The sequence below is a fragment of the Macaca fascicularis genome, chromosome 5 (genome assembly GCF_037993035.2).
Source record: "Macaca fascicularis isolate 582-1 chromosome 5, T2T-MFA8v1.1".
In the NCBI taxonomy this organism is placed as follows: domain Eukaryota; kingdom Metazoa; phylum Chordata; class Mammalia; order Primates; family Cercopithecidae; genus Macaca; species Macaca fascicularis.
In genome coordinates this window covers 148,724,667-148,738,301 of record NC_088379.1, presented here as the reverse complement: position 1 = coordinate 148,738,301, position 13,635 = coordinate 148,724,667, and the positions used below count along the sequence as shown (strand labels likewise).

Below are 13,635 nucleotides of genomic sequence, written 5' to 3'. Positions count from 1 at the left end.
CTGCAGTTATCCACTTCACACTATGAGTTGGAACAACCTCCTCTAAAATTTTATTTGTAAACAAACACCTATATTTTAATTGCACAATGCATGCTTAATAAAAAGCCTTAGAAAACATCTAAAATCTCTCCCCACCAAAATAATACACATAATCCCATCAACAAGACATGACCTATATTCATATGGATATTTCAGTGAATGTTTCGATGATGTCTAGGTGTATGCACACACACACATACACACACACAAACGTGTGTGCACATATACACAACTCAGTAAATTTCAGCAGTAATATGATCTTTAAAATTGAGGGAAGGACCTGTAGTTTATTTTTCTCAGCCTATTAAATGACCAGCACAGTGTCTGCTTAATAAATATTAAATAAGCAGTTTGTTGAATGAAGCATGAAAACAGTTTTCTTCATTAATGAATTAGATTACTTCATTGTTAAAATATTTTAAAATAAACAGTAAAAGTAAAGCAAGGACAGAAATATGTGATCTCCACTGAGAAGACTTAAACTTTGATCTCAGAAGAAAAAAAAGACATGAAATTGCTGCAGGATTTTTGTTTTCCTTTTTAATGCTGGCTATCCTTTTTAACCTTTCAAAAGAGGTCTCCTAAACCCAATTCCACTGCCTCTCCAGCTCCACTCAATAATAAATAATGTTTCCCATTCTCACTACATTTAATGCAGTTAATCTTGTTGGAAAATATAAGGGTCAAAGACTTTGTACATTTCTGCTCAGGTGTGTTCAAATATCACCGATCAAATCTAAATCTTGGTGAAAAGTCTTCTGCTGTCTTTTCTAGAATCAACAGTTTATATTCCAGAGGCAGAATACAAAATAGAAGAGGACGTTGGGGAACTTTTGATTCCAGTAAGACGATCTGGAGATGCAAGCCAGGAACTAATCGTCATTTGCTCCACACGTCAAGGTATGAGGCTCTGTGGGGTCCTGTTTGCAGGAATAAGATGATGAGAACAGGACTGTGGTAATGCTGGGAGTAGCACAGGGGGTGAGCAAAGCAGAGTTAAGATGCTGGATGTGTGGGCCCCTCATCATGCACGCCCTGCTGCGAACCCCCTTTGCTGACTCTGTGCAGGTGCCCTACTGTTCTTAGCCGGTCTCCTCAACCAGGGATAACACTTTATTCAAAATTGGGATTAAAATAACTATTTTAACTAACCCACAAAGGGGCTAGTCAAATGAGACATTTGTGAAAGTCAGATGAGACATCTTGTGTCAAAAGAGTTTATATATGCTGGTCAAAAAATTATAAATTAAAGATTCTTATTTGTAATAGTATTGCCTCTGGGCAATATTATAAAATAGTCTGTATATACTACTCAGTTTCTCTTCTCCTCCTCTCTCCCTATCTCACAACCACAGATAACCCCCCACCATGAATTCAGGCATCTTTGCAACCAAAACAAGGTTCCATTCTTTTTGACCACCTCTATACAGCCAGATTTAGCTGTCTCATGTCTCATCCCCTCAGGATCATATTCTCTAACATCTCATTAGTAACTATGTAGAAAACTAAAATTGCGGAAATAAATGAAGACCACTCAAATGACAACAAGAAAAGGCTATTTATTTAGAGCTTGCTGTAGTATGTCAGCCACCATCACTTGCATGTGGCAGAGACTCGCCAGCAGGCAGAAGCATGAGAAAGCTTTATAGTGGAAAAAGGAAAGGTATCAGGTATGCCCTGATTGGAAGCTGTTGGCCTGGGAATCTGGAGACTGGCCCAGTAGAAGCAGGCATCCTATATGATTGGTTAGGAGGGCATATTTGGCTCTCTCTGCTTGGTCTTAAATTAGAAGTGGGAGCAGAAATCAGGGAAACTGGCAGTTATTGAGTAAGTCTTGACCATTTGATTGCTGATTGCTACAGAGGTGGTGGCTTGGCTTCCTGGACTCATTGCTGCAGCTGTGGGTCGGAGTTCTCTTTTTATGTATGGTATGGCCATTGTCCCTCTGTATATTCAGTCTCTCAAAATCAATGCTCCTACTTGTTGATATGTCAGCAAGAGAGAATTTATTCCTCCAGCTTTTCTTCCTCTCCCAAACAATGTTTTTGTTTTTTGTTTTTTGTTTTTTTGTTTTTTAAGTAATACCCCCACAACACTGTTTGTAAACACTGATGGGGCGCTAATCATTTAGCAGGGGCAGGCAGTACCTTGGTAGATGGAAACTTTAATGGTAGGACCTTGAGATCCCCAGCAAAACACAGCGTAAAACTAGTTGCCTCCTTCACTTACCTGTAGCCATGTTTAGTATTTGTGAATTATTAGTAACATACAAAGCATGAGTCTGCTTTCCATTGCACTGTGTATGTAGCTCATGTTCATTTTATTTGTGAAAATAAGTAATTGTTAAACATTTACCTTAACATGACTTCCAGAGAGTTTAAGTAACCGAATTGAACTTTCATCCTATACATGGTGAGTAGGTGAGGACAAATACCACAATGGCACACGATATGAGTATAAGAAGATTTACAACATTCATGTTTGTAATTCTGTTACTGGCCAGGTTCATTCTGCTTGTGCATAGCAAGCCAATCACTGTGGTGACAAGTTTTGCAAAAGAGAAAACAATTTCCTTCACAAGGCCACCATACAAAGATACAAGAGAACGAATCAAATTCATCTCTTTGAAAAGAGGGTTTGGGAGTACTTATGGAATAGAAAGCAGGGTCTTCTAAAGCATGGGGAAAGGTGATTGGCAAGTAGGAAAAGTGAGGCAATTGGGGCTTCTGTGCAAAACTAATCAAGCTACATGGTTCTTCATAGGACACGTATGCACAAAATGGCAGTGTTAGCATAATCTGAGGTTACAGCTTTTGACCCTCTGACATAAGAAGATCACTCTTTGGGCACTGGAGCAGGCCCAGTTAAAGGGTCAGTGGTCTCAACAGCTTGAAATGGACAAGAGCTGCCCCCTAGTTCCTGAAAAACAATTTAAGCAACATTACTCTAGTGCCCCAGTCAGAGATGTTATCTATAAGGATGCTAGTGGGAGTTTAGTTATGTATTGTTTGGCTAAGTGATTTGCAAGTGGGAGCTTTTTGTTGTTGGTTTCTTGGTAGGTGGAGGGAGGATTTTGAGACAGGGTCTCACTCTATCACCCAGGCTGGAGTGCAGTGACTCCATCACAGCTCACTGCAGGATCAAACTCCTAGGCTCAAGCCATCCTTCCACCTCAGCCTCTGGAGTAGCTGGGACTACAGGCACCAACCAATATGCATGGCTAATTTTTAAATTTTTTTGTAGAGACGAAGTTCTCGTTATATTGCCCAGGCTGGTCTCAAACTCCTGGCCTCAAGCGATTCTCCTGATTTGGCTTCCTAAGGTGCTGGGACTACAGGTGTGTGCCACCCTACTTGGCTGCTAAAGGGAGTTTTAAGATAAGCGATAAGTAAGCTGTTAAAAGCAAGCAAGGCAGGTTAAATTTGGCAAACTTAATCAGCTTAGCCCTCAGTTTCAGTTCCAGCAAGAGGTATGCAAGAGTCAAGATGCTACCATGCATACAGTGGCTTAGTGTTCCAGGAAGGGCCCCGACCCTGTAATATCCTATTTTTTCTTTTTCCTTTCTTTTTTTTAACCACAAACATGAAAATACCTTCTTATGTGGGGATCTGGGGGTCAAGGCTCAGGTGTCAAGCAGTCTGAGTTGTGCACCAGCCATGCAGGGAGTTTTCCAGGCATGCCAGCTTTCACATCTGGAAATCATGTGGGAAGTTGGATTACATAAGGGAATCCTATGAGAAGCTAAAGTTAGGTGTAGCCCTCCCACGTGGGGAAGCGGCACCGCCTCATCATAGCTGACTCCCTGCCAGACACTCTGAGCCTCCCTATTCATTTGGATGGTCCTTCTGCAGCATAGCTCTTCCCGAGGGAAGAACAGACAGACCCTCGGTGAATTCTTCCAGCTTAGCAATGACATATGATCTATCCAACTGGGCTGTTCACCATCTCATCTCTTTCATTCACATCTAAGAGACCTTAGCACCATTGTCTGCTGGACACTTTGGTTGTAGACAGAGAATATGCCACTAATACAAGAAGAAGCCCAGCTTGAAGCCCAGAGCAAAGCATGAGTACACTTTCTATAATAGCTAGTCTGTCCAGCCTCAACCACACCCCCTAGCTCCCACGCACTTGCCCATTATTGCAAAACCCAAACTAGAGCCCCAGTGCACCAGTGGAAGAAAGAATTTGGCACATCCTTTCAGTGATCAGCTAGCTAAGGAGAAAGGCCTCAAGGAGTACCTCACCTAGCTTGTTTTTTCTCCTCTTCACTTTTTCCTTCCCAAACAGAGGAAAACTAGCTTAAACACAAGAGTTGCTAACATTATATGGAGCTGGCTATATCTGGTGCTTTCAAGAGGAAATCTTAGTTAAAGAACAGGCAATAAGGCTGTCTCTGGATATATAGCCAAATGCAACAAACATGAAGATCTTGAAGATGCATTACAAAGGTTTGTCCTTGTAGTGGTTTTAAATATCTTAAAATAATCTGTTTACTGCCAAATCCTCTGTCTTCCAGGGCAGAGGAGAATTTATTCTTGTTCCTCTTCTCAACCTTGGCACCATTAATGTTTTGAATAAGTATTTATTGTGGGGGCTGTCCTGTGCTTTGTAAAATGTTAAGCAGCATCCCTGCTCTCTATATACTAGACGCAAGTATCTAGCATCTAGATGCATCCCCCACTTCCATCTGTGACCCCCAAAAATGTCACCAGACATTGCCAAGTGTCCCCAGCAGGTAAAATCAGCCCAACTCAAAACTATTGCTCTATAATGAAATGTTTTAAGCACAAAGATTCTTTAAGTAAAGACTTGCAAATTAGACATTTCTTGGCCCTGTTTCATTCTTAAGAAAAATCTCATTCATCTTTTTCTTCTCATTAGTCACTCTCTTGTTAAAAAATTGCCTTCTTGGAAGGAACAGCCAATGAAGAGCAAACCACAGAACCGAAAACCAAATGAGTAGGAACAGCATTGAATCATCCTGTGGTTTTTGGTCAGGCCCAAGTCAAATATGTTGAGGTTTTCAACTACTCTACCCAGTTAAAAAAGAACTGCGTAGTAAACCACAAGCCATGGACCCCGCCCCACTTCTCTGATTGGACTTTTTCTCTGGGTCATCTCCTAAGATGGAGGTAGAAAGCAGATAATTCTTTTTTTTTTTTTTTTTTTTTTTTTTTTTTTTTTTTTGAGACGGAGTCTCGTTCTGTTGCCCCGGCTGGAGTGCAGTGGTGCAATCTCAGTTCACTGCAAGCTCCGCCTCCTGGGTTCATACCGTTCTCCGGCCTCAGCCTCCCATGTAGCTGGGGCTACAGGCGCCCGCCACCACGCCCGGCTATTTTTTTTTTATTTTTTTATTTTTTTTTTTTTTAGTAAAGACGGGGTTTGACCGTGTTAGCCAGGATGGTCTCGATCTCCTGATCTCATGATCCGTCCGCCTCAGCCTCCCAGAGTTCTGGGATTACAGGCATGAGCCACCACGCCCGGCCAAAAGCGGCTAATTCTTAAAGGGTTCCAAGCATGTCCAGGTGAAAGACTTTCTTCTTTCTTTCCTTTTAAAAAAGATTCTCTGTGTTGATTTATTTAGTTGTAGGTGTGTTCATAGGTTATAGAGGTTATACTTTGCATCTCAGACAGTTTGCGGGGATTATCATTTTCTGTTCCTGAAGTACAAATCACATGGTTTAAAAGTTCCCTTACTGCAGGTTTTCTGGGGGTAAACTCTCACCATTTTCTGTTTATCAGAACCTGTCTTTATTTCAACTCCAGTCTCGAAATTCTAGGTTGGCAGTAATTCTCTCCCAGCATTTTAAAGTTATTATTCCAGCATATTCTGGCTTCCATTGTTAAGAAGTTTGTTTTTCATCTAAAAGTCGTCTTTGTAGAGATTTTTTTTTCTATGCATCTAAAATCTTACATGTATTTGATCTGAATCTGTGAAAGATCTGAGGGCTTCGCTTGAAAATGTTTTCCTCCAAGAAAAGTTTGCTTCGCTTTCCAGGATTCAGAGGGTACTACTGCTCCAGACACACTCCTGCAGCCCTGTATCCTCAGGCGTAACCATAGCTTCCGGGTCAGCTCTGTGAGGTGCCCTGTGCCTAAGCCCTGTCTCCACCTGCAATGGTGATAGTGCACTTGCTCTTGGGGGGATACCACCTTCTGAATGAGAATCCCTTCTGTGGGGTTATGGGATTTCAGGTTGGGGGAGGGTTTTTACGGTTCGTTTTAGGTATTTTTAATTTCAATTTTGTTTTGTTTGTGGGTTTTGTTTTTTTTTTACACTCGACGATATTCCCTACTTCCTATGAGAACAGAAAAGCCAGAATCATTATTTTTTCTAGTTGTTTTTTAATGTACAGGCATCCCAGAGTACCTGACTGGCCAGTCTGCTGGAAACAAAAGTCCCAAAGTCCCCTCTAGATAGATGCTCCCAGGATGCTCCAGTCAAGCCTTTGCTACCCTCCTCCTCTCTCCTCTGGTTCTCCCATCTCCCTTGAATCATCAGCACTCCTGGGGCATGAAGTGACTTGTGCCTGGGGCTCCAAAAGCCTCCTGCTCCAACCAGCTGTTAGCTGCTGCACTTTAAAGAGTGCTTTAAAAATTGCTTGTCTTGCTGTCCTATTAAAATGTACATATTAAAAGAAAATCGTGTGTTTAAAAGAATTTATAATCAAGTCATCAAATAACTAAAGACAATGTGAGAAAGTAAAAAATGCCCCAGGCTGACTGTCAGGAGATGGGTCTTTGACTCCTTGGCTATCATGGGGCATTCTCTGCCTCAATTTTCTCATTGATAAAATGCCCTGGCCACCTCATAATCAAACAGCATAATATAATGATTTAATTACCCTTTAGTGTAGTGCATTAATAGGACTTTCTCTCTGATTTTAACATTTATGATTTTTGTAAAGCAAGTGTAATATGTAGCCACAGAGACTGAGCCATAAATACTCTTTTGTAAATAAATAATTAATTTGTAAAGTAACTTCACAAATTCTCAGGCTGCCAGTGAGGTGAGGGAGGCCTGGACAGAGAAAATCGATGCCATCATCATCATGGATAGAGTGGTATGCTGGATCCAGCCAGTAACTGCTCCTAAAAGCTGAATCTGTGTACCTCTTCCCTACTCTGTGCTCAGTGACTTCACATTGATAGTTGAAGTTGGCTATGGTGGGAATATTAATACAACAAAAATCAGCAATTATTGCAAATCAGCTTTCATGTGCCTTGTTTGGAGAGCACATCGCCATGCTAAGGGAGGGAACTCCTAGGTTAACATGAAATGAGTCTTTGGTTCTAACCCTTAATTTTGGAGAACTAAACCCATACCCATTAAAACTGTCATCCATCATGCCTCATAATCTACCCCTGCAAAAAAATGAATCTTCTGTAATATTTCTCACAAAGATGCTATGCACTACCACTGGTCAAGCCACCCAAACAAGGCTTGAGACCCAATAAGTGTCTTTGATACCAACCTGGAAATCATACATTTATACCCCTTGAAGCCTCTTCACTGTTAAATATGGGATATATACAGACCATCGCCAGGGACCTTATCTTTTATCTCAGAATATACTTGATGTTTTCAGAACAGAATTTTTCCAGTCCTGAGGATTCTTAACTTGCTACAGATAAAATATTGTTTGTTTTTTACGTAAATGAATGTCAGTATTCACATTCTTAACTATTGAATATAACTGCTGAAAGAGTTGCCCAAAGTAAATTTTCTAGAATCCTAAAAGGAATGTTCCACTTAGATCAACTGAATTTTTTTATTAAATACAATTTACTTAGACAACTTTTTTCACCAGCTCTTGTTTAAAAATCTTGCTAAAACATATTGTCTTGATTTCTGCTTTAGAAAAGTTCAATTGCCAAATGATTTTCAAGAAGTATTATATTTCAGTCTTTCATTTAACCCAGAAATCAACCTACTTAAATGTCATATCTATGTTGACCAGTGGATTGGTCAAATATAAAAAAAAATTTAACAGAAAAAGAAAAAATCTCAATTGCTTTTGTTTCATGAACTACAAATAAATCATTATTTGAATATTCGTTAGGTGGTATATATTGAGAAAGAGGTTTAATACAGATAGTTGTATTCGGTGAAGACAGTGTTAGTTACCATGCAAGTCTAGTGTGTACAGTATCTGCTTTTGACATTTTTCTCGAGGAGTTAACATGCAGTTTCTGACAAGGTTCTTTGTCATATTGCCTGTCAGCCAGCATAATGCACACTTGATGGCTAGGCAAAATTGAGAACTGTGTTCTCCAAGGTATAGTTCTTTTTAAACATCTGGCTCTTTAAAAAGACATTCCAAAAGTTGTTTGCTATTTAATCAGATTGTTGTAAGAGCTTAAGACCTTTTCCCTTTGTCTGTGTGCCGGAGAACACAGAAAGTCTCCCTGACAGTGTATCATCTCATCTTGAGAGCCTTTCTATATTGCTAGCCACTTATCTCTTTCCCCATTTAACTGGAGAGTGCCTGTCTTAGGCATTCAGTGATAGCGCTATGTCTCACATCCCAAGAGCCAGCCTATCCTGGTTGACTTGAGTGTGGAGAACTTTTTCATGCATAGGTTTCCCCAGAGAAGGAATCTCATGAAATAATAAGGTTTCAAAGCATAGACTACCACTGAAACTCAGCTAGCCTCCCCACCAAGTGATAGTCCCCCTTGTGCCTGTCCATTTTGATCAGTTTCTGCCCTCTGACCTAGCAAACACATTTTATTCTCATCAACTCGCCAGCTCTAACAATTTTTATGATTCCAGAATAACAAAACAGTCCATTTGTTACTTCCGAATAATTCTAAAATTTTTGTTCTTTCAAATAAAAAAACATTCTGAAATACTTTGTGAGTCAGTGCCCTTTCGAGCAAAGCATCTGAAGTCAGTTGGAGACCACTGTCATGTTTTAGCAACTTAGATCTATACAGGCAACATGCAGTGATGGACACCAACTTGTACTGATGTTTAGATGACAGTGGGCATTGGGGTCATCATGCATATATGCATGTACCATAGCTATAAGCAAGAAAGACTCTTACAAGACTGGAGCATCCAGTTCAGAATCTCACTATCATCTCCTTATCGCTTCTTATTAAAGTGAGGTATGGTGGGAAATATTTATACTTTTCAAAAACTTCCTATCTGGTATAATAGGTTACTATTTCGTAGTCTTTGTTCTGCCTAAATCTGGTCTGCCTAAATCATTTAAATTACAAAGAATACTTTTCAGTCTTTTAGCCCTAAGCCTATGTGTTACTGTTTTAAAACTGCAAAAATGCATCAAAACCTAGGAATCCTACTCCTAAGTATTCTAGAAAAAAAAATTGGGGGGTTGTGCAAAAGTAATTGTGGTTATTGCTATTAAAAGTAATGGGAAAACCGCAATTGCTTTTGCACCAACCCATATATACCCACTCAAAGACTCGTACTTGAATATTCATAGAAGCATTACTCACAATTGCCAAGAACTAGAAATAACCCAAATTATCAACCAGTAAATGGATAACCAAACTGTGGTATAGCCACACAGTGGGAAACAGTAGTCAGCAATAAAAGGGAAAACATGTCACGGTACATGGATGAATCTCAAAAGCATTGTGCTAAATGAAAGAATCAAAACATATGCTTCATTTGTATGAAATTTCTCATAAAGGCAAATAAATCTATAATGACGCAAAGCAGATTTGTGATTTCCAAGGCCTGAGAGACAGGGAAGGAGATGGATTGCAAGAAACACAAGTCAACTTTTGTGGATGGATAAAAACGTTTTATGATTGTGGTGGTGGTCACATGATTATATGCATTTGTCAAAACTCTTCAAACTGTGCATTTACGTTGATGAATCTTAATGTAAGTAAATTATTAAAATAACATTTAAAACACACTGATTCTAAACTGAAATCCTCTAATCAATCTTGCACTCCTTGTAAAATAAGATATAATTTTCTGGCTCTATTATGGTGTGATACAAAGAACTCTAGTTAGGGTGTGTGATGATCAGATTACATAGATGCTGCTCACAGCTATGCCACTGTGGGTAGAGCACAGCAGGAAAAAAATCTATACTATTTTCATGCTGTGGATTCTCTAGTCCTAATTTCACTACACCTCAGTTTTCTCATCTGTAATATGAAACAATTGAGCTAAGCCAGCCCTAGCATCCTGTGATCCTGTTTGTTTAGCCCCTAATATAAACAAACCTTATTCAATATACTCTATTTAAAAATTGCTAAATCTAGATCATGTCAAAATACCACAGTCTATTCCAAAAGCTTTCTTCTTACAATATTAATATTTGTGAGCATAAGAGGTAAGTGTGTTGGATCATTCAGATAGCTATTATCTAAAAATGCGTTAAAGAAAACAAACAGGCTTCTTGTTTGGAATTCCATTTCTTCTCAACTTCCCTGTTCCTTCTCACATTGCTGTAGGTTCTGCCACAGGTACGATTTCTTCCACAGTGTTATTCTCTGATTACATCTCACGTCCAGAAGACCACACCAGCATCCTCCACTTTGACAAGAACGAGACACAGAAGACCTGCCGGATCCTGATCATTGATGACTCCCTTTATGAAGAGGAGGAATCCTTCAGTGTTTCACTGAGGCTGCCAGTGGGAGGACAGCTGGGAGCCAGATTCCCCACCACTAAGGTCACTATTCTGGCTGATCGTTATGATGGTAAGTCCATTTCTTGCTTCCCAACCTTTGGCAGTGGCTGCCTTCTCACACTTTCCCCCAACAGTTGAAAGGCCAATGTAGCTTAAATTATCTTTTAAAAGAATATTCGATGTTCTTTTATCTCCAAAAACTGTGAGTAGCTCTTCAAATACATAGACATCACCAACACCAATGACAAAACAGCCATGCAGGAAGATTAAATATTTGGGTATGACTTAACTTGACAAAAGAAAAAGCACAGCCCAAGGAGGTGACCTAAGACTTAGAAGGAAGCCAGGGAGAGGACCTAAGTCAAGTGTCTAATTACCCAACCAGGACTACCCCAAGAGGACCTTCATCTTAGCAGCACAAGGATCATCCCTCACAGCAAGTGCATGAGTTGTTAAGCAGCACAAGGATAAGATGGAGCCCAGTGTGTCAGCATCTGGACCTCTTTTTATGGTTACCTAGCAGGGCGTTTGCTCCAGTCCCTGGGGATCCCAGCTGAAATTTAGCCAGAGAAGAGAGGGGCACCTCATTCCTAAACACCAACCCTCCCCTCCCAGACACGACATAAAGTATCAAGCCCAGTATGATTTTCCTAGGTCTCACCTGCCCTTTCTATAAGGAGCACTTTTAACAGAAAATGGTAATAAAGACAGGGCCAGGATCAGACTGTTTTATTACTACTCTCAAATTAGTTTGACTGCTTCATCTCTCAACCATGCTTCTGTCAGGATTTGAGTGGCTGTGAGCTGCTGAGCTCAGATCTAAGAAGGGTTAGGCTGGGCTGTTATTACAGACCCAAAATTAATGTGACTGCTTTATGGATGCATCACAAAGCTTCCATTAAACTGAGAGCTGTGCCAAGAGATAAACACAGATTTGTAAAGTTTGAACAGTTTATACTCTCCAGGTAGGTACGGTAAATTTATCATGTACTATTGTGTTCTGTTTAAAATTATGTCTTCATAACAACCATAGAACAAGGGAAAATATGAGCAAGATTGAAAGTGGCCTTTTGTTTGTTTGTTTGTTGTTTAATCTCCTAAATGGCTTTGCTTGGGAATATTTCACCCTGTGGACCACATCTCTGAAATTTTCAGTAGACTAGTTTTGCTCCATTATAAAGAAAAAAGAATTTTCAAGGACTAATTTCAGTTCTGAAACACATCTTTACAAGTATCAAGAGCTAAGGATAAGGATAGGCCCTGAGATCCATGCTTTCTTCATCATGTACTTTTCAAAAATTTCTTCATTGGAATTAAAACAAAGATTGTTTTTCTTAAAATAATTTGAATAAATTTTCAATATATTCCTTTATGGAAATGTATAATTGTATATATTTTCTGTTAAACCAAAGAGATAGGAAGAAGTGTCCAATAGGAAAATTAGCCTTGATTTTCCAGTTTCATTAGAAAGAAGTTGTTTTGGAAAGAGAAACGCTACTCACATTATCTTATAAAAAGTATCTGCTGATTTGCCAACAGAAGAGAAGTAGAATCTGAGTAAATTTGTCTGGTTGAGACATCTGAAAAATCCCTACATGGTCAAGTCTAGTTGATTAATATGGAAAACAAATTGAGAAATGAGGACACTCTGAAAGAAAAAAAATGATGACATGGCATTATGTGGTTTCTGAAGCCTGCTTAAAAGATTAGAATTTTTTTTTAATTACAGGGCTACGATTAGGATATTGCTAAAGTGACTATCTCTTACCAAGCCGTTAGGAAAGATTTACCTACACCGAGTACTACAGACCAAGAAGGTGTTAGCCAGGCAGAGTGAGAAGGGAGAAAGAGAAAGTTATTTAACATTTTTCTACATAGTCTACTTCACAGTATATCCTTCTTTTTATAATCAATGCTTGCTTTTCCATGATGATGAAGAATTAACATGAAAAGTTGAAATTTGTAAACACATAGCTTCAAATCTCTTTTCCCTTCACTACCACACCTTTTCTTAGCCAGAAAGATTGGCGTCAGAACAGTCTCCGTTATTCTTCTCTACTGGAGCTAGTAATAGGTCAAGGTACACAATGAAGGAAATGGTAGAGAAAAGGAAGAGAATCAAAAGTGGAACAACAGAGTCAGAAAAGCTTGCGCTGGGGGCCTGGAGACTTGGCTTCTAAGCCTGAGACACACTCTCTCTGGGTAACCTTGGCTACGTCAAGCTATCTGGGGCTCTGTTTCCCAATCATGAAATAAGGGGATTGATTAGGTTGTCTCTAGGAACCCTTTCACTCCATAATTCTATGATTCTTAAGTCATTCTAAGAAGAAGGCATTAGTTAATAAACACCACCAATACACAAAAATGATGCATCCTGTAGGCTGAGTTTTTCCATTAAAATTTTGTCATGAACTTAGAAAAATATATGTCAAAGTTTTGCTCTAAACAAGTAAAAAAGGGAGTTAATTAGTGAAGCAAGAACTTGAATGGTCTCGCGTTTTAAGCTATCCATTTTGACTTTTATTTTTCCAAGGCCTACCCCTGTTTGATTCATGCTATTCTTTCCAAGCTAAGTGCCAGAAGACATATAACTGAAGTGATATGTCTATACGCTGGACATGCTCTAACATTTTGCAAGCACATATTGAGTTACATTTTGATAAGCAAGTGTATTATATGATTTTACCCAGATAATTAGAAGGAAATTTCTTTTAAAACTATCCTGAAAATTTTAAGCAAACACGATGAGGTTGTCTGACCTTCAATTATTCTATCTCTTCTTCCTCAATAAGAAGTATGTTTTTGGCCGGGCACGGTGGCTCAAGCCTGTAATACCAGCACTTTGGGAGGCCGAGACGGGTGGATCACGAGGTCAGGAGATCGAGACCATCCTGGCTAACACGGTGAAACCCCATCTCTACTAAAAAATACAAAAAACTAGCCGGGCAAGGTGGCGGGCGCCTGTAGTCCC

The 13,635-nt window shown here is 39.5% G+C and overlaps 1 protein-coding gene across 2 annotated transcripts in view; it reads left to right on the top strand.

Annotated features, from left to right (window-relative positions):
- Positions 1 to 13,635, top strand: part of FREM3 (FRAS1 related extracellular matrix 3) — a 114,921-nt gene that overhangs the window by 77,473 nt on the left and 23,813 nt on the right. For both annotated transcript variants that reach the window (XM_065545541.2, XM_005555992.5), the window contains exons 5-6: positions 814 to 939; positions 10,486 to 10,734. In XM_065545541.2, the coding sequence (XP_065401613.1) occupies positions 814 to 939; positions 10,486 to 10,734 (375 nt within the window). The remainder of the gene's footprint in view (positions 1 to 813; positions 940 to 10,485; positions 10,735 to 13,635) is intronic.